Here is a 21047-nt window from a genome sequence, read left to right as displayed (position 1 = left end):
TCTTTGGTGTAGTCTGATGACTGAGGGTTGTGTGTGTATGGAGGGCGAGAGTTAGGGAAGAAGGAATTTAATATCTTAAAAAACTCGTCCTGATTTCACAAGGCAGATGGCTGCAGCCCAAGTGGTCTGGCTCCCAGTGGCACTGAGAGCTTGGGTGTTCTCAACAGACTGTGGCACTGTTCACATTTCTTAAGTTTTACTCAGGGTTTCCATCTCTGGTTAAAGTAAGATGATGCAATTTGTGCTTGCTAGGCCTTGGTAGCTTACTAGGTTGGCAGAAAGCCCACCTGAAACAGGCTTCTAATGCTTCTGTGTTTCAAACAGTCTTTGATGTCTCCACTCTTTACTGATTCAATGAGTCTTACATGACTTGCTGCCTTGAAAGGCAATGTAGTGTTGTGGTTACACGCTGCAAAAGAGCGGTGTGAGCTCTTCCAGGCTCACTGGGCCTAGACATCTACCCTGGCAAACTCATTTTTTTTCAAGTCAGTGTTTCACTGAATTGTGTCATTCTCCCTGAGGAAGGAGAAAGCCATCCAGGATTTGTTTAACACTAGCCTTTACTTTTTCGAGTGTGTACATTTGTAAGAAGATGGGAGGATGGGTGATAAGTTTCTAAATCATCGCATAAATTTCCAGATGAAACTCCTGCTGAATATTCCTTAGACTTGTTTTTGAAAACTTCCGTAAGAAATAGACTTGGTGAAACTCCTTTGTTATTACAAGGTTGGCATAAAGTCTACTTAATGAGGTGCTTTTTGTGGCAGTGGTTGATTTTTGAATCCCCCTTTTCACTCCTGAAATCTAAACGTTAATAGCGCCTTGCATTGTGGCGCTCTCTGCTAGTGTGCATCTTCATCTTCAGCAAGAGGCTGCATGCAGTCCTGCTAGCAAGATCTTGTGTCGTAAATAGAATTTGTTCAGGAAATAAAAATGTAGTGTTTTCATTGTTAGAGGATGCTACTAAATTGGCTGTATGTTTGTCTAATAATCACATCTAAAGCTGATTATTCTGGTAATAGCCTTAAGATATTATTTAAAAATAAATATATAAATGCACTACTTTTGTACTAATACTAGTTTTTAATCTCTTCTTGTTTCTATGAAGTCTGAATGAGATTTTCAAAATTGAATAATAATTTGATCCGTTAATCTTTTGAAGCTAGTAATTTTATTTTCCCCTCTTTGCAGTCTCTGAGGCTCACAAATGAATAGAGCTTCATTACTGGAGTCTGCATTTAATAACCATTATCCATTATCTTGTAATTAAGACTCCCTGTAACGAATCATGAGGACAATGCAAAAATACATAGTACATTTCTTTAATGAACTGGAAAATGTTCATCTTGTTCTATTTAGTAATGAGTTGCTGAATAGTCGTTAAATCCACTGGAGAATAGAGCTAGATGGATTTTGAAGACTATCTTGAGTTTGTGGTTAATCTATTAGAATTAAAATTTCATCTTCTATTTTTATCAACAGCTGATTAGAAGTCATTCTGTTTGACCAAATTGATTAGAAGACCATATACAAGGGCAGCTGTTGTTTAATGAAAGTTTTTAATGAAACTGTACCATAGAGACTTGTAATTATAAGACTTATAAAAGCTTTGACTTACCTTATACTAGAAAAAATGAAAAGTATTGCGCTGAAGGACTTTAAGTGCTAGATTTCGAAAAGGAAATTAAAAATATAATTTGGCAATGTTAAAGTTCCGCTTCCACTGCTATTTGTTTTAATGTGACTATCAGATGTCCATAGCGTCTCTCTAGAGGGGAGTTGCTCTGAAATATGTAACTCAATTGTCTCTTATATGTGCTCCATTCTTTGCAAAGCTCAATCAACTATTAATTGCCTCTTTTGCACATTGCACCTTCTCTGGAGTTGGAACTTTTTTCCTTGAATAACTCTTTCCATTTAGAATGGGAATTGTCATAGGATGGTGCAGTCGAATCACAAATGGCTTCCTTAGTGCCTAGACAGGAAGCCTACAGAGAAAATTGTGATCTTACAAGGCACAGTGTTAGTGGCACTGTTCGATTATGTTTAAATTACAGGATGCAGAAACACGCCTGGCTTTGTCTTAACTTCCCATCAGGCCGAGCCCTACCTGTGTGCCAGCATTCATGAGGAAGATGGGTCTCTGGAGTGTGCTGCCGCACACCCTCCAAATGTATTAGTAGTCTGGGCTACTCGTTAATTTGGGCCAGTAGTGAAACCTCCCTTGCTGCCTCTAGGAGATGTTACAGAGGCATCATCATTCAAGTAAGAGACAAAATGGACCCTACGCCAAATTTGAAGTGGAAGCAGATGCAGTTCCAATTGACTTAAGTGGATGATGCACTACTACATGATGTTTGAATTATCCCTCTCCTTCTCCCGATTACTTTTGATAATTAATGATCCCACAGTACACCTTTTCTAAGAAGTGGATTCCCAGGGATGAAGTGTGCCCTAGTGCAATTGAAGAAATTTTGTCATTGTATGGTGTCAATGCAGGATCAGACACTGCAAAGCAAATTTTTTTGTTAATTTCTTAGCTTTTTGTTATATCGTGCTGCAGGATTTGTTTTAAGCCAACTCAGAAGAGCAAGAATGCACAAGAACACTACACAAGTGATAGGTGGTGAAGAGTATTGTTCACAAGTGAGAAAACAGGCAAAAAAAAAAGACCAAGGCTCTCTTTCTTTAAATAACACAGATGTTTTGACCTTGTTACTGCATTATACCATGGCTTTAAGTATAGTAATTTGCAATGTTACAATTGCAAAATGCATAAGGAGGGAGTTTTTCCCCTGTTTACAGTATTTCACAGCTGGTTTCATAAATACATGTGGGATTTTTTTCCTTTCACTTTAAACAGCTGTGGGAAATACAATACTAGACTGTCAAATGCCAGACTAAATGGATGCAAAGTTAAATTAGAGAAACTGATTAAATTTTTTTTCGTTCAGAAGGATCATTGTGGAAATACTAAAATGTTGATTTATAAGCAAAATTTGTTCAGAGGAAACAATTTCCATTGTTGTGGTTAGTCAGACACATTCCTATTAATGTATATTTACACATAGATTCAGTGTCCATACAGGAACATACATTACATTGGACTATCCAGAAGAGATTGTTGGTCTGACAGCTAGAGCAAAGAATTAAGAGCTGGGGTGTTCATTTAGCCCCTGGGATGTCGAACTTGCTCTGAAACTGAATGGGTATCTCACCTTCCTGCTCTAGTCTCAACCAAAGCAAGATCAGCACCAACACCAAGGGGACATACGTGTATAGAAATGCTTCATAATTACTATGAAACATGAGGGCGTTGTTGGAGCATGTGATTTATATATGTGCAGAGTGGCTTGTCTTCTGAAACTACCATAAAGCTTTTTACTTCCTTTCAGGTTCTGATTTTATAAAGACATCTACGGGAAAGGAAGTGGAAAATGCGACCTTTCCAGTAGGAGTAGTCATGATGCGAGCCATTAGAGAGTACTACTGGCAAACTGGCAACAAGGTAATTCTTGCTACCTTTATAAAAATTAACCAAACAGGCTCACTCAGAAGGAAGGAAGACTGGAATAAGTTTCAAAATGCAGAACATATAAATCCACTTATATAACTTTTGTGGCTGTATGAGCAATAGATAAGGGGACTTCTTTCTTGTATTCCTCACTTGATTTGCTAATAATTGTATACTTTAAAAAAACAAACAAACACCTTCCAAAAACCCCAAAACCAACAAACAAACAAAAAATGAAAAACAAAACCAAAAAAAAACCCCACAAAAACCAAACCAAACCCAAAAAGTAAACACTTTCTGCTTTCTTCCCTTGAATAACTTGATGCATACCCTGCTGCATTTGGATTTGAGTTTTGTTTCACCATTTAAGGTATTTACATGGTTATCTCCGTACCAGCGCAGATCTCAAGCTGACAGTGATTGGCATACTCGCATAAACCTTGGTGGAGCTGTACAAATTTATGGCCATCAAGAGTCTGTCCGGTGTACACAACTGTATTTTCTGACTCTGTTCTGTCAACACAAGAGATAAATTCTGTTCTTTCCTCCCTTGCCAGGGGGACTTTCCAAGGGGACAAGAAGGCAGATCCAGTTGGATCCTATTGTCTGGGGTGGCGGGAGGGAGGGACAGGGCCCAAGAGAACGTTATGTCCTGGGACACACCATTTATCCGTCAGGTTGCTGTCAAGTGAGGTCGGTGGAGGTGAGGAACAGCGCGGAGCATACAACAGAGCCAGTGGTGAGCTGTCTGTCTGTCCATCCTTGCACTGGAGCAGTGAGAAGGTCATCCCTGAAGGCTTAAGCCACCCCTCACCTCCTCTATCCACTGGCAAGTGGGAGCTGCCAGTTAGATCTGGAGCTGGTGTTTAGCAGTGGGCTTTGTCCTCACCTACAGCCTCTGGCAAGGAGACTGTATCTTAAGCTAAGGCGCTCTCTCCCTGTTTCTGGGTCACCTTTCCATCCTCTCCAGCTCACCCTTCTGTCCCTTCTGCAGGTGGCCTTTTGAGGTGTGGCGTTAGGGCATGGGATGAGCAGTGGGATAGGATCTGAGATGGCTTCAGGGGCTTTTGGAGCTTGGGGAGGATGTGACAGCAGGTTAGACGTGTGTCTGTCTGCTCTCTGTAGTCATCCAGATGAGGCCAACATGGATCCTTGAGCTGTTCTGACTCCTCCCTTCCCCAGCCTGCATGTCCCTCTGCCACACAACAGCTCAGGCAGCCTGGATAGTTGTGCTTCTGCAGGAGCATCCTGGCTGCTGCCAACCTGAGGCAGATCCCTGGGGCCGGGTGACTCACCTTGGCACCAATGCTGCTAAAGCGAGCTGTGCGCCGGAGGTTGGGCTCTGCTGCATTAACACAGCTTTGTACCTATAATTGGATATAAATGTTGAATTCACCTTTTGCTTTAAAAGGATGCATTCACTGTATGGAATGTGTTATTGAGTACTTATGTCTGTGTGCATGTGTGTGTCAGTGAATTAGATGTAAACTGACTTTATGTGCTTGTATTAACTGAAGACAATATTATCAGTGATGAGATTTCTAAATGGTTTCTTTAACAAACTAATTTTGCTGCTGTAGGGGTGCTGCCTAGCAAGGCATTGGCTGGGAAAAACAGCTTAATATAGAATTTAAACTTCTTCAAGGAAAGGAACAAGTTGCGGAGTAACATTTATTGAATGATAAGCTGTGGTGGTGATATGAAAAGTGTGCAATATAATGGGAAATAATCTTTTCCTGTCATTATTGAAGGACATACATAAATTGGTTTTTCTGTTGGGAAAACCCCCAATCCAGAAAAACTTATTACTTTTAATAATATAAGGTGAAGAGAAAATTCTTGAGGAGATGAACTTATTAAGCAAAATAATGAAATGCTGTGAAATAGCAGGAAAGTGGTAGCTGGACTTTGTACTGCTCTTGAATTAAATCCAACCCCCCCCTTCCTTTTTGCATTTTTGTGGCAGTCAGATGTGCCGTTTGGAAAGCTGGTAAATGGAGGAGAGGACAGGCTTGTCTTTGTCAGCTTTTTTGCGAAGAAAAAAGCTTTCAGAATTTGCTAAAAGAACAAGGAATTCTGCATGGTGTTTTTAATTCTCTTACTAACTATATTTTGCTTGGGTTTGCCATAGATTGTCTCGGAGAGTTGTAATATTTCTAGGAAGAAATCTAAATTTGATTTTTTTTTAGAATTTTTCTTTCTGAGGGAAAACACATTCCCACTATTTTAATTTATTGTCTAGAAAATGCTTTTCCAATTGCTGTGGTTTAAATTCCTTTTGGAAATCTGATGTTAACAGATTTATGCATACAGTCATGCATGCATGTATGCATCCATCCATGCATCCATCCACAAAAAACACAGTCTTCATGTTTTGGATTTATCAAGCTTTTTCCTGTCTTATTGGAAATATGCTGTTATCAGAATGCTTCAGTGTGAGAGAAGGATTTATTCTGTGTTCGTATGTCCTGAAATCTCTATTAAAAAAAAAAAAAAAAAGAAACATTTCAAACCAGATTTTTTGTTTCCACTATTATATCTGTAAGATACAAAGAAATCCTCAATGCAGTGAGGTTTCAGGAATGTATATACAGAAATCAGAACAGTAATTCTTGCTGAAGGAGGCTGATAGGAAGGAGCACCCGAGGTAAAGGTTTATGGCAGAGAGAATGTAGAGAGAATCACTGTATGCTACAGTACAATTTTTTTTTTTTCCGAATTCTGCTTGGTTTTCAAGAGTTTAGTAAGCTGCTGCTGGCCAATATTTTGGCTAATGCAGGTGACAAAATTTTTGATGAGGGATCTGATAGATGCATGTCACAAGCTCTGTCTCAGAATGAGATGTGTTTAAGTGGCATGTAACTGAAAGACTGGCACTAGGGGTGCACGCCAAGTCACCTCAGTGCTGGCTCTGCACTGCAGGTTTACCATGGGATTCAAGACATGCTTCACCTCAAAGACAATTTTTTCTTGGGGTGTGTGCCTCTACATACATGGCAATTCACCTGGCCAAATATGACTTGTATCTCATATCAAGTGACTGAAAGCTTATCCAGCATTGTTGGGAGAGAAGTTTGGCGGTTCCTGTGAAGCACAAAACTTTTAATTTTTGGTAAAGACAGACCTAATTTAATCCCCATTTAGAAAAGTTCAGTGAAAATTAAACCTCTGATAGGTTTGAATGTACAGCCCGATCATGTATAACTCTGGTGCACAGGCTTTTATAAAGTACAACCATCTCTCACTGCCCTCCCCATGAGTCAGCTGTGTCACATGCTTTATTTCAGCATTTTTGGTGGTATGTTATTGCACATGTATTTGTTCTTTGGAATTAGATTGCGACATGAGCAGTAGATCATAGGCAGATATCCCATGTCCTGCCGAGATCCCTTGGCCTAATATGTAAAGGGCAAAGAACTCCCATTGGGCCTCAAACCCAGCTCCTGAGAAAGTGCACTGGGGTTTAAAGTGTTACTTCTTCACTTGCTGTCCCTCGGGACAAAAATTTGTCTTTTGCAGTGATGTCTGAGGCATGATAGCTCTCAGCACTAGTCCAGAGCGTATACTGTTTGCAGTCTGATACTTCCTAGACTAGAGCTGTTACATATACCACAGGCACTTTGAGACTGCAGGTGTGCAAATGCTGATTGCTCTTCCAGGGTTGCTGATGAATGAAAATGTGTGTTGCACTTCTTTTTTTTTCTCTATAAAGGTTGGATTTAAACCTGCTGGGGGCATTCGGACAGCAAAAGATGCTATTACTTGGCTTATGCTGGTGAAGGATGAACTGGGAGTGGAGTGGCTAAAACCAGAGCTCTTCCGCCTGGGTGCCAGTATTTTGTTGGAAGACATTGAAAAACAGGTTAGTTGTTAACAGTTTTCAGCTTTGTGGAGAGAAGAAGTTATCTTTCTAAATGTGCTGGCTTACTGGTTTTGCAGAACATGCTTTTAGGTGCTGTTTAAAAGATAATAGAACATACATCTAAGTCATTATTAATGACAGGTTCACTTCCAGCCCAGTATTTCTTTAAATTTGGCCTGTCATTGCAGGCATCTGGAACTCTGGTGTTCCAGCAGCCTGGGCCAGGTTTGCAATGGATAGAGCAAAGAGGTTCCATTTGTACGTATACAGAGTCTTTTGCAAATGCATGGTAGTCCGCTCTCTTGCACTCCTAGCTGTTGCCAGCTTGGCTGACCCTCGCAGACCCTTTGTGTCACTGTGCTGCAACTGTTCACAACACATTTCCATGCTGTGGAGAAGGGCACGTCTCCTCCTGCATACGGTACTGCTGATAGGGAAGTTTTTTCATATTGATTATTTCCTGGGGAAGAAAAGCAATTGCTCCCTACAAAGCCTCATTTTTCTAATTGTTTTTATTTTTGTGCAGGCTGGTCGCTGTGTTTCCTGACAGACAAATAGTGTATGAGGTTCCCTGGCAATGTGTATTCCTGGTGGGAAGAAGAGTTCTGACCTGCCTACCCATAACCTACCCCACTGTTGTAGGGGATCAACCCCAGAGGATACAGCAGAGCTGAGAACAGTGTAGTGTCACAGGAACTACTAAACCATTAGGGCTGCTGAACTTCACTCTCACATTCTTAAAGCGAGGAGATTATTAGCTTTAACCAAGAAAATAGTTTGAGAATCCTTGTGCTGTTGCTTCTGGTAGGAGAACATGAGATGTAAAGGGTTTGGGGGAAGAAAAAAAAGCATCAGTCTGTTCCCTTTTCCCACCTTTCCTAGCAACTAAAATACTGACATATCTTAAGAAATATAGAACAGCTGAGAGATGTCAGGTGAATATGACTGTTGAAAACCCCTGGTTCCCTCCTGCAATGAGAATAATATTGGCTTGTTTCACTGCCAGACTGCCTCTGCCTCACTCTTGACCTAAAATCATGTCCCTGGCGATGACAAAGCAGCATGAGCTTTCTTGTTGCCACTGCCGTCGCTGCCAAGTCTTACAACACAGCCAGTGATTGTGTTGCACAATTTGTTCTGATTTCTTAACAGTGTCATCCTTCTATCTGCCCGGGATTGCACAAAGGCCCCAGTCATGACCAAAGCTCTGCTATACTGTGCCATTGAAAAACATCTAAGATAAAATATTCCAATCATTATATTCAATAAAACAAACAGGTATTTAAATAGAAAGACTCAAACACAGAAAATGAGGAGAACAATCCCCCATCCCCAAGACAGTACAGTTAAAAGAATAGTGTGAAATGAGCCATATAAAACTGTAAGCAATTTTGGATACTTTTAATATTACAAAATAATACTGAAATCACCAAAATCAGATTACAGTGAGAGTAAAGCATTTTCTTCTACCTGGCTTTTTTTGAAAGCTTAGTTAAAACCAACAAGAGTCTTTGCTTTTTTCTTTTTTTCCAAACAAAACAGCAAGGACCCTTAGTTCAGATCCTATAAACGACTATATAAAGGTATATTACATCGTATTCTATGCACACACACACATACAAATATCCATCGTCTTCATCTGGCATGCCTTTAATTTGTTACTTCCTTGACACTCTCAGATTTATAGTCATATATAATTCCATCATAAATTTTCTTTTTTCTTGCAGATTTTCTATCATGTGACTGGCACTTATCCACTTCCGCATGACCTGGCAACGGTTTAGACACAAAATCAACTCAGGATTACTTTTCAAAATAGGTCTTTAAGCAAAGAGCATTCAGAAGTCTTCTGACAACCAAGTGCATATGACAGAATTAAAGGCCTAATTCCCCCTTCTTCATATTTTATAGTGTTTAAAAATATGCTCAAGTCTGCTGGTTGTACTTGATCCAAAAGCAGAAAAAATGGTAATTCTGAAATAGTTAAATAGTTAATAGTTACAGATTTGCAAAGTTAATCTTGCAAAGTCTTCCCCAGACCAGCCTGAAAAGCTTATTAATGGCAACACTGAAATACTATGAAAAAGATTTAGGTGGCCTGGTAACACTTGGCAGTTTCAGTATGTGAAATATCTATGAAACGTTTCAGATTGCTAATTAAGAGCTACAGATCTTGGAATAGCTTTCTATTCACCTCAGACAAAGTCTTCTGCCACAAATGTGTTGCGCTATTAATTGTTATGTTGATTCAGTTTCAAGCATTGTAACCTGAGAAAATGAAACTTGGCTATTACTTTCTTTTATAAAATGTTTCTGTAGCAAAAAAGCCACTTATTTTTTCTGTATTTTTTCCCCCAAACTTGGGCACAGACATCCATATTTAGACCCTTGAATAAAAGTGGCTTGATTTCCAGAACAGCTGAGTATCCACAGTTGCTCCTGAAGTTAATGGGAGCTCTGGGTGATCAGAACAACTGAAAATCAAGCAGCCTCTATCTAGGTGCCTAACTATGCATTCAGGGGCCTATTTTTAGGCATTTCACTCTTAAAATTTTAGTCTAAGTTGCTTAGAAGCTCCCGTTCCTGTCTCCTGTCATTTTAAAACACATTCATGCAAATCTTTGCATTTTAGTCTAGGGGAGTTTGACTGTCAGTTTCCAGGTGTCACTGCTATGCTGGTTGAACTTCAACTTTGCCATTCTAAAAGCAATTCTTTAATTTAAAGGGTAATTGGAATTGTGTCCTAGGCAGGGTTTACAGCTTTAATGTAAAAAGTACTTTTCTCAGAGCACATTAAGAATAATACCAAAATCATCAACACCTTTTGAGTATCAGACTGGAGCTAGTAGATTCATTATTTCAGAACTGCATTCTGCTCACTAACCAGAGTTGTACTAAAAACTTAATTGTCTTATCATCATGACTAGTCTCACTGACTTAAGTAGGTCTCATCAGGGAAGTAAGAGGAGGAGGATTTTGCTGTAAATCAAGCTACAAGGTACATTTATTACAAAGAGATCTGTGCTTCATAAATATAATAACTCAGTTATTTATGTGGTTATACCATCTGAATCACTAGTGCTCTACCAAACACCTTGGGTGGATAGGAAAGTGGAATAGGGAAAAAAAATCAGAGAAACAACATATACAGAAAACAAAATCCTATCTGCAGTGCTCAATACTAAAAATAGGCCCTATTTTCCCAGGAAGTAGTTCATCCAAGACTCTCAGCCTTTTTCTGGTTTAGGTCTCAACGCAGAAAATGAGGCTGAGCTGTGACTGTATTTTCACGTTTGTTTTCCTGGAAAGTGGCAGGTTTTTGTCACGGGTTTTACTTCTGATATCCCTGCCAGTTTCTTGAAAGAAAAATCCAGTGCCTGTTTGTGTATTTAGTGGAAAATTCTGCTGCTGAGCTTTCGGAAATACAAAGCCTGCTGTAGCAGGTCACCTCCCACCAGGTGCCTGTCAGGCTGACCCTCTGCTGTGCCCTCCCAGTAGCTGCACACTGGGTTTTGCTGCTGTTCGGCTCTAGCTGTATAAATGTAAGAGTGTATTTCTTCCATGACAGAAAGATACACCTCACTTAAAAAGTACACTTTTTTGTTGTTTTTGGACATTTAACACGAAGATAGAAACTGATTTTTGGAGGTGCTTCAGTTTCTAGATGAAGGACTCTGTTTAGTTCTTTAAAAATAATGAAGGTCCAACTTTGCCACCGAGCTCTTCAACACGAGTACCTCTGTTTGAGAACAACTTCTTTCCTTAGGAGCTACGTGTTGGTTAATGAACTTTCCAGGAAGAATTATTTATATTTCTGTTGTCAGTCCTCCTTCATTTTGATATGCACATAGGCTTTGCAGGTGGAGAGGTTTGGATTCCTGGAAAGTCAAGCCACTTCTCTTTTCCATGAACATTACAAACATAGCAATGTGAAATATCGTGCAACTCCATGCAACCAGTGTTTTGGAAGAAGCTGGATTCCTTGGAAAGTAATTTTAACATTTTTCTGTTTATTTTTTTTAAGATTTTTTGGAAAAAAAATTAAAATGTAAAAGTAACAGAATCTGTGAACACATTCAAATAAAGATGATTCTGGTTTTGGGGTGGTGGTTTTTGAGGAATAAGCAGATGGCTCAGTGTTACAGAATGTGACTTTTTATCACTGTTAACTTCTCTGCGGCTTAAGGGAGTTGTATCCATACTGTCTGTGGTGTAATCCTCTAGCATGACCCGGAGCCTCTTCTCTTGCTCCTCCTACAGAAGATAATGTTGGGGAGCAGTGAGGGCAAGCTGCTGGTACCAGCCAAGTGCTGGTCTGTTGAGAGCCCGGATGGGGTGAGATGAACCAGGGCCACAAGGTCCTGTTAGGAGCAGCAGGGGACAGGGCTGGAGACCTGTGACAGACATGTCCAAGACAGCTATCCAGGAGACAGCTGCCAACAGCGTGGGTCCGAGGTCCATCCCAGAGGTAGGGCTGGAGACCAGCACTCCTGCAATGTAGCTCAACATAGCTGAGGGCCCTGGACTGAGCTGGAGTGGGGCTCCCGGGGCCCTGGCCTGGGTAGGGGGAGGCTTGGCAGAGCCAGAAGAGTCACTGGGCTTGTTCCAGCACTGACCTCGTGAGAAAACCAGACACAGGACAGACACACATTTTGAGCTCAGGTGGGAGGCTGGTATGGCAGGACCTACACCCCTACCCACTGGGAACTGGAACTCTCGGTGTGGTCTCCTGAGCTGTGGCCCTTGGCCTTGGCCAGCACTTCCACCATCCTCTCTTCCATCTTTCCCACCGCTGATGGCCATTTGCTGCTATTTAGTTCTGGTGGTCAAGTGGGAGCTGAGATTTATGGAAGCCGCTGCATCACTCCTGCAGACAGCACGTGAAAGATGATGGGGACCTGAACTCAGTCGGGAACCAGGGAGGGGGTGTCACACTGTCACTGCATAGACTTTGGGAATAAAGTTCAGATTTAGCACTGTGCTTCAGGCCATTAGAAAAGGAACAGGCAATTATGCACTCTCATCTAAATATATTTCAGAGTATAACATATGTTTTGTGCAAGTCAGTCTTGTATACTAATTTATTATTTTTTAACACTTATTCATTTAGGATTTTAAATAGCTTCATTTTGTAGGCCACATTACTTTGCAAAGAAGAATAAATTCAAGAAGAAAGTCGAGTAGAAACTGCAGATCTGGAAGATTCTGCATCAGCTTATTTACAAGAAGAGGGAATTGGGAGAGAGAGTAAGCTTTTTTCTGGTTTGTAGGAAACAAAGATATTAAAGAGTAATTATATGTGAAGTGTACATATCAGCTGGGGCAAGTAATACTTTGATATCTTTATTTCATCAGTTGTATAAGTTCATTCTTTCATTTCCTTTGTGAAGCAGGGAACATACATTATATACCATAGCATATGCTACTGAGACAGAGAATACTGATCTACTTTTAATTTTATTTTGCTCAGTTGGAACTTTGGCTCCCTCCCTCCCCTGGGGTAAAAAAAATCAGCACAAAACAACAACAGCAAGTTTTATCGAAATCTTGTTGAGCTTTTGCTGAAATTACCAGTCCTGACATCTGGATGATATGTGTAGTGTGCAATAGAAGGAGGGAATTGCTTTTAATTAGATGTAACCTGCCCAGGAGAGAGAGGGAATTGTCCATCTGGTCAGTCCTTATTTAATAGAGCAGCTGAGGATAAAAGTATTCTTAATATGCAGCTACATCATGGGTCAAATTACCAATTTCCTAAAAAGCCTCAACTGTGCTAAATTAAGAGATGATAAGACTTTGAAAGACAGAAGCATCAGGAAGGGCTGCAGCCTTCGACTCCTTAAAAAAAAAAAAAAAAAAGAGCAAGTGATAAGTGACCATCAGGTCCTAGGCAGCTCTATTGTTGAGACCCTTCCTCTGTTCTAGACAATTTACAGGTCCTCCCCTTTCTGTAAGGACCTACAGTAACCACGTACCAAGAGAAAGCGCAAAAAAGTTGTTTTAATGTCCTTTAATGAAATTTAACATTGATGCAACAAAAGAGTGCCAACAAGATGCTCTAGCCATTCCTAATGAATAGTGACTTCAAGCAGCTCTGCGTTGAGCACTGGGGACAGCTTGTGGATTGCTGATTCTTGGAAAATGCAGAATACATGGTCTTCTGGAAACACATTTCCTTCTGGAAAGCTTTCTTGAGGCATAACAGTTTCAGATCTCAGATCACAGGGAGTGTTTGAAAACACTAAATTGTGAAAGCATCAGTTTAGAATTGCTTCCTTAGCTGAGATGAAAACAAAGGAATTTTTAAAGAATGTTAACAAACCGAGGATGCAATGCTGGGATTGACTACACTTGTTTTTTCAAGTCTTGCATTCTATATGGGAGAAGCAGAGAAATCAGCTTTGCAGGCTCAGCTGGTGAAGATTAGCATCATCCCTAAATAGTACAGTGTTGTATGAAACCAAACCCCAAACTGGATGATGGTTTGCCCAGAAAAACAAGGGAAAACTTTGTAAGCTGATTTTTCCATTTCGATAATAGCATGAGCTCTGTTTTTATTCGATGATTGGCACGAGTTCTCACCTATTTACTACTCGTAACAAATGAGCAAAGCAGCCAAACAGTTCACTTCTGATGTGTGGGCTGAGGCCAGTGACAAGGCTGTTTTGGCGATCCCCTGGGTTAGGGGTCCCCATCGCTGTCACGGACCAGAGAGCAAGTGGGCTAGCGGAAGAGCCTGCCAAGGCTTAGCGTCCTGCCTGCCCTCACTGCCTGAGGGGTTGCCTGGGGGCGAAAGGTGCTAAAACTGCCTGAAGTGATTACTGCCTCATCGAGAACTTTTATTTCCTCCCCCTAACATTCAGACCTGAGCAAACAGCTTCTAAGGAGAAGCTGGAGAATGCATATTCTCCATGATTTAATTTAATTACACGTGAATTGATTAGGGATGTTATCTTCATTTCCAGGGGAAATGAAACATTCAGCCGGCATCACGTCAGAGCTCTGGCTGAAGGCTGGCACATCTCAGCACTGGCTGCTTTCTGCTGCCTTCAGCAGACTCCTGGGCTTTCTTCAAAGTACAGGCACCATCTCACCCAGGACATGATTTCTTGCTCTGACTTATTTAAAGGCCTGAATTGAACCAGAGCAAAGAACGACTATCCGGGCTCTGAACAAGAAGTGCTTTGTGTTCTAGTTAGCACAAATCTGTTCAATTTAAAAAAAAAAAAAAGTGAATGCCGTCACCCCATCTGATAGCGACTGTAATGAGACCTCTGGGAGGGCAGTGACAGGAGGATGTAGATAAAGGAAAAACAGAGGGGTAAAAAGAGAAGTTGTAAGAAGTAAGAGAGATCATCACCACTGCTGTTATTGCTTCACAGAAGTGTAATCTTTTGTGATCTCTTTGGAACAGGAGGTAAATAATAAAACACAAGGGAGGGAAAAAATTAAAATAAATGTAGTGTGTGAGTGCATGTTAAAACAGATGTCAGATTAAAAATAACTGAAAAGGAAATTCTACTGTAGGGGAAAAACTGCTTTTTCCTTCAACATTTTATATTTTACCTTCATTAGGCAGGAAGTAGAAGAGCTGTAAAGGGAAAGGGGAACTTCTGTTGTTTCCCTCTGAACGTTAAGAGAAGCTAATGTGAGCGCAGGGGGGTGCTCTGCGGCACGTGGTGCTGGGGCAGTCCTCAGGGTGAAGCCTAGAAGCAGCAATGATGTTAAACAGATGCACTGTGTATGCTGAGCCCTGGGACTCGGAGCTTCAAACCTGCAGTGCTGCACATCCAGGTGGTTTCATCCTCTCCATCCTCCCTCCCTTAGTCCCTTCAGGGTTGGCGAGTCCTCTAATGTCGTAAAAAAAAAAAATAAACCCTGCAATCTGGTAGGATCTCATCATCCAGTAATGCCCCTCTAACTATAGATCTAGGCATCAGGGACTTCATTCTAGTTTCTTCAGCACTTTTAAATGGGCTATTTCAGTGTTTGATGACAGCAGAGTGGGGAACATCTGCACAAAAACATAGTTCTTCGCCACATGGCAGCCAGACCACACCCGTCCTTGGAGATGGCAAGTACTCACAAATGCCACTTGGTAAAACAGTGTCATCCCGGGTCTCTTCTGCTAAACGTGCTCCAGAATGGCTCCTTGAAATTCATGGTCTGAAAAATGCCCTGCGGTCATTTAAAGCTCAAGGAGCTTTAAATAAATGCCTTGAAGACACACTGAGGCTGGACTGGGAACCACTACCTTTCTTGCAGAGTTGCATGGATCATTTGGCTTGTTCAGGTTAGCTAACGAAATGAGAATAATCTTTATATGGCTTCCTCTTTTATTCCTGAGTTTGAGATGGAGGTTTAAAAAAAAAAAAACAACAACAAAAAAAACCAAGAAAAAACGCACAGGTCTCTGTGCCTAGTGTCTCAGCTTGCAGGAAGCGTCAGAAATGGCAGATATCTTGGGCTGCCATTACAACGTGAATGTCCAACATACTCAAAAAACTCAATGAGGTCCAGAGCAGGCGTATTTCCACAATTTCAGAAAAATGTTGTTACTTCTCCCTACCATCATCTTGAGCAAATTCCCACAGCTACTATTTCTTCCAGATACTTAAGCTAAGGAGGAGGCAGCAGAAACAGAAGTAAAAGGCATCCTAAAAGGTGTCCCCAGCAGATGGAAGGCAAAGCTGTTTCACAATTTCTGAAACTTTTCTGAAGCTTGTCCTGAAAATGCCAGATAAGATCCCAATGGAGAGTCCTCCTAACGAGAACCACTGACAAGCAGGACCAGCGTGGCACTGTGGTGGTTTAGGATTTGCTGGAGAGGAAAGAGCAGATGTAGCCCGAAGCAACTCCATGGAGCCCGTCAGGGTGAAACGGGTACGTTAGCAACACGAGAGAGCACTCCCCTTGTTAAATGTGTTGTATTAGACCACAGTAAAAATGAGATGGTGTGAGCAACACGTAACATTATCAGAGAGGATCGCTAGGTATCAGTGGCCGCTGGCGGGACACGTGCTGCCTCTGCCCAGAGGCTCCCGCTCAGAGACACAGCAGAGCAGCACGGACGACCCGCAGTAGCAAGGACTTCCCCAGCGAAGGTCTCCAGGAGGTTCCGTCTCATTCAATTCACCCCCCAGCCCTGCTTCTCACTAAAAAGAAAACTCATGACCTTCCGCTCTGGATAAACAAATAAACGCATAAATAAAAGTCACTTCAACTGCAGGAAAATATCTATCTGCTCTTAATTGAGTGTGTGTTTTCAGAGCTGCCTCTTCCAGAGAAAATTTCTTTGTTAAGCGTTAATTCCATTTTATTTTGCTGAGCGTGTCTGCCATTTTCTCCATTAGAGGGCTGCAGAGCAGTGTGTTACAGTGTTTTAGAATCGGATTTAAACCTGTATATGTACTTTGGGCCTAATTTCCTACTGTGCAGCTTTCCTGAACTCAATGGGGTATAAAACTGGTGCAACACACGGAGAGAAAAAAATGTGCAGTGCCTCGGAATACATCAGTGCCTTGGGTTTTGCTGATGAGATTAAGAAACGCCAAGTTGCTAAGACAGAATTTTAAATACACGTGTGACAGGTGAGGCAGATGAGTAAGTTAATTGCTGCTTGTGTGTTTGAACACAGCGTAATTGGTCAATAGGGTACGGTTACAGAGAAGAGTAGTGAAGTGAATGAGCAAAGCACGAGTAGAGCTTTAAATCCTTCCTTAGAAACTATGCTTATTCTAGGCAGAAGTTAGAGTCTCTAGCACTTAATAAGAGTCATAAACGTTATATTCTCCTTTATGCTCCAATTGTGGCGTTGGCGAGCTAATTGCTTGGACTGAAATTATCTAGGTAGATATCTTCCTCAGTTGAACTTTATTCTAAAAAAGAGTCAGAAAATAAACCTGAATAAAAATATGGAGTGGGCTGAGGGTTTTTAGCCTACACCTAGAAACTTTGCGAATTGAGCTCTGTGAAATTCCCACATTGCAGAGCGTGAACCTGTGGCAAGGGGGAGAATGGTCCTGATCGTCCGCACCTGCTTCTCCTGGTGTTAGTGCGGCGCGTGGTGCCAGCAGGACTGCAATGACACGGCAGGCAAAAGGTGGACTAGGGGGAGAGAAATATACTGGCACAGCATAGAGAAATCAAGGAAACGGGGAGTGCCAGCATGAGCAGGGAAAGTGGAAGGAAAGGCCTTGGAGGGGAAGGTGCCTCAGAAGACCAGAAGGAAGAACTGGCAGCTGCACAGCAAGAGTGAGGAGATCTGGGCAAGAAGAGTGGGAGTGGACCTGCCAGAAACACGGTGCCTCATCAGGAGAGGAGGAATGCTGAGACCGAAAGAAAATGGCTCACAGACCGGATCTCCCATCCATGAATTTAATTTTGGGCATGGCTGGAAGACAGACAGACAGATGGACCAGGGAACAACATTGTCACTGAAAGTGGCGTTTACAAAGGTTGAGATACAGTGGCATGGGCAAACTTAGTGGTTTGTAACTTTGAAGTGCTTTGCCCTCCAGACCTCAGTGTTTGTTCCTTGTTTCTTGTCATGCATCTTGCAAATTTACTTCATCTGAGCAATTGGGATTGATTTTTTTTTTTCTGTTTTCATACAGCACTCACTGCAATGTCTTGTGGTTCCTGGCTGGTGCCCTTCCATGTCACTAATGTAAACAGGCAATAGCATGTTGATGGAGGTAAATGAGAATTCCAGCAATGGAGGAGAATAGTTTGATACAAAGTACTGGGATTATATCAGGTGCACCAGACAAAAATAACAAGTGGAAAATTTAGGATGAGTACCAACAAGTTTTTCTGTAAGTAGTTAGGTGATGCTGTTTGACAGCCCCCTGGGGAAGCAGCGGGAGCCCCTCAGCTGGGACTTGACCCAATACAAGACAGCTGCGTTCAGAAATCACGAGCCTGTGTGGGGAGGCAGATGGGCTGGATGGTCTAATGGGTCCACTCCACCTTAAACTTCTCTGGTTCTGCACGGCCTTCCCCAAAAGCTGGCACAAAGGAGTGTCGAAAGATGCAATACATATTCATGGACGTTTCCGGAGCTGCAAACTATGAAAAGAAATCAAGTCGTTCTCATCCATGGATTGAAATTGAGAGTACACTCTAATCCAAAAGGATACCAGCTCGCAGAGTGGTGTATGAAAATCTTATAAAGCTCTGGAACACTCCATAAATAATTTTCAAACAAGGAGCTTTTTGTTTTAGTGATGGCAATACTAAAAAGGAAGAATGGCAAATAGCCGTCAAAAAACAGCTGAAACAGCCTGCACTCTGTACGGATGTTAACTTTAATCACTGCAAGAGTTACATAGAGAGTTATCAGTCATTTATTAGAAACCGCAGATGATCATTGCAGGGGTTTAGATTAACGTGGACCAGAGCCTGGTACCTTGCCAATGGGGCACCACGTGACAGGCAGCCCATGGAATAAACATTCTGGCACGTCAGCACACTATAAATCCTCCAAATGAAAGAAATTAAAAAGCCAGGAGCAATTTTGAAAATGATTTATGATTGGAGGTGCACTTAGGAGTGCTTTTATTGTCACAGGAACATCTCCTTTCACATCCTTAAGGTGACAGACCCCCTCTGCTTCCCTCCGCATTTCTCGGGCTACCCTGCGGAGGTGAGCACCCTGGGAACATGCTGGGTGGGAGGGGGGCATATGGGCACTTCAGCAGCACCCCCCTATGTTGTGAGGGTTAGCTTTGCACCGCCCAAGGCTGAGAGAACTGCAAATCTGTTCTGACATTTTAAGTATGTGAAAAGACACCAGTTATGGGGTGTTCTTTTTTTTTCTTTTACAACTGTACCATAACCATGCTCTTAAGTGCACGTATAAACATTTTATAACATGGATTTGGAATAACGCTTGAAAAATAAACTTCAGAATAGTTCCTAAGCAGAAGGTATTCTTACCAAAATAGTCTGTTGCAAGTCAACCCTTTGCTCCATACATAAAAAGATGCAGCACTATCTGTTAGTGTACTTCTAGTTTAAATATTACTAAATGTTTCACAAAAATGCAATTTTAGTACTAATATAGATATGCTTTCTTAAGCAAAAAGTGCTTTCTGTATAAACTGAAAGGCAAAAGATTGTGGTTTGCAGGCAGAGTACTCTGTTGCCTTTCTAAAGGATAGCAGTGATGACGTGAGTGAAAGCCCTGGATATCTGGTATATCCAAGATACGGGCATGACCATTAATCCTGCCTCAAGCCAGTGATACCCTGGGCTATGGACACAAACCTACCTGCAGCATTGCTGCCTTCCTGGTTTCTACTTTGCTCATGCCTTCAGGCGCTTGGCCTTGTGCCTCTCGTTCTTCTGGGGTAGCACTGGGGTGTCTCTCACAGGGTGCCACGCACATGTACCCAGCAGGGCCAGCTGGTTTGGATACACCGGGGTTAGCAAACCTGCCTGATCATTAATGCTTCTGTCCATAGCTGGAACGAAATTTTTAAAAACATCGTCTGCATGGGTGATTATTTCAGTTAAAGGCTTACATGTCTCTCAGTGTTGCCTATCTTCTTTAGGTGATTGCGGATACCTGTATTGATCTAAAACCATTTCCTCTGCATGTTCCCACAGCTGACTTCTTGGAAAGGGTTGATTTTGCATCTGTCTACTGATCCTTATGATGTTCCTCTCCTGGGGCAGCACAGCAAAACAACTTTTATAACTCAGTTGGAGGTTGGCTCTTCAAAGCCAGCAGCTGAGGAACTGTCTTATAAAATTCTGCATGTGTTTGCCAAACGTGACTTTTCCTTTGCTGGGCTTTGAACTCCCACAAGGTTCTTTCACCCTTTTTGGGGGGCCCACACTCACTTGGACCCACTCACATCCCCATGTCCATCAAAGGCTAGGCAGTGCCTCCTGCCCAGGACACTGACAGTGACTGATGGCATGGGACACGACGCTGGGGACTTGCACCACATGCGGGAATATGTGACCTTGTGGGGTCCCTTCTCACCCTCACGTGGGGTCGATGTGATGGAAGGGCGTGAGGTTTAAGGCTTTTGGGGATTACTTATGGAAGGCCTTTCTTGAATTTGCAAGTGTTTATTTACATTTTGCATCTTAGTATCATTGTTTATCTGCTGTACTGCTGATATTGACCCTGGGTGTATAGTTCACTGATTGCCAGTTAATTACATGTCGTTAATAAATCAATAACCTGCTTTGATCCTGATTTGCTTTAAAACATATGAATGGAGCAGCTTTTCCCTGCAACAACACTAATCTTTCTCTGTCCATTTCTCAGAAGTAAACCAATGAAGTCATAAAACAGCTGCCTCCTGAATGCAGCTATCTCTTTGCATGTACCATACCTCATCCACCACACTGAACTAAAGAGGTAGAATGAGATAAAAAGGAGCTGGACACTAAGGGAGAAGTTCCCCGTGGCACTGGAAATGAAGGGCACAGCTAAGTGTTTTCCAGGCTAGCGATAACTCTGGGTGGAGGAGAAGACCAACACGCTCTTGCAGCACAGGGAGAGTACTGTAAGTTGTACAAGTTGTGCCAAGGGAAACTGGAGGGACTGGAATCGTCTCAAATCAAGTGAGCACAAGGAGGGTTTTAAGCCATTCAGGCTTCCTCCTTGCAAAGCCTGTGCTGAGATACTGCAGACTTGTAGCTTGGTAGCTT

The 21047-nt window shown here is 41.9% G+C and overlaps 1 protein-coding gene across 3 annotated transcripts in view; it reads left to right on the top strand.

Annotated features, from left to right (window-relative positions):
* The window catches only part of DERA (deoxyribose-phosphate aldolase), a 55650-nt gene extending 44295 nt beyond the window's left edge, over positions 1–11355 (top strand). Inside the window, exons 7-9 of one of the 3 annotated variants that reach the window (XM_065646528.1) lie at positions 3396–3508; positions 7227–7376; positions 9104–11355. In XM_065646528.1, the coding sequence (XP_065502600.1) occupies positions 3396–3508; positions 7227–7376; positions 9104–9160 (320 nt within the window). In that variant the 3' untranslated portion in view covers positions 9161–11355. Of the gene's footprint in view, positions 1–3395; positions 3509–4191; positions 4216–7226; positions 7377–7902; positions 8036–9103 lie in introns of those variants that run through there. The other 2 variants (XM_065646537.1, XM_065646547.1) reach the window with 2 other exon arrangements.
* Positions 11356–21047: the final 9692 nt, after the last annotated feature.

The sequence above is a fragment of the Caloenas nicobarica genome, chromosome 1 (assembly GCF_036013445.1).
Source record: "Caloenas nicobarica isolate bCalNic1 chromosome 1, bCalNic1.hap1, whole genome shotgun sequence".
Taxonomy (NCBI): domain Eukaryota; kingdom Metazoa; phylum Chordata; class Aves; order Columbiformes; family Columbidae; genus Caloenas; species Caloenas nicobarica.
This window is presented reverse-complemented; position numbering and strand designations above follow the sequence as displayed.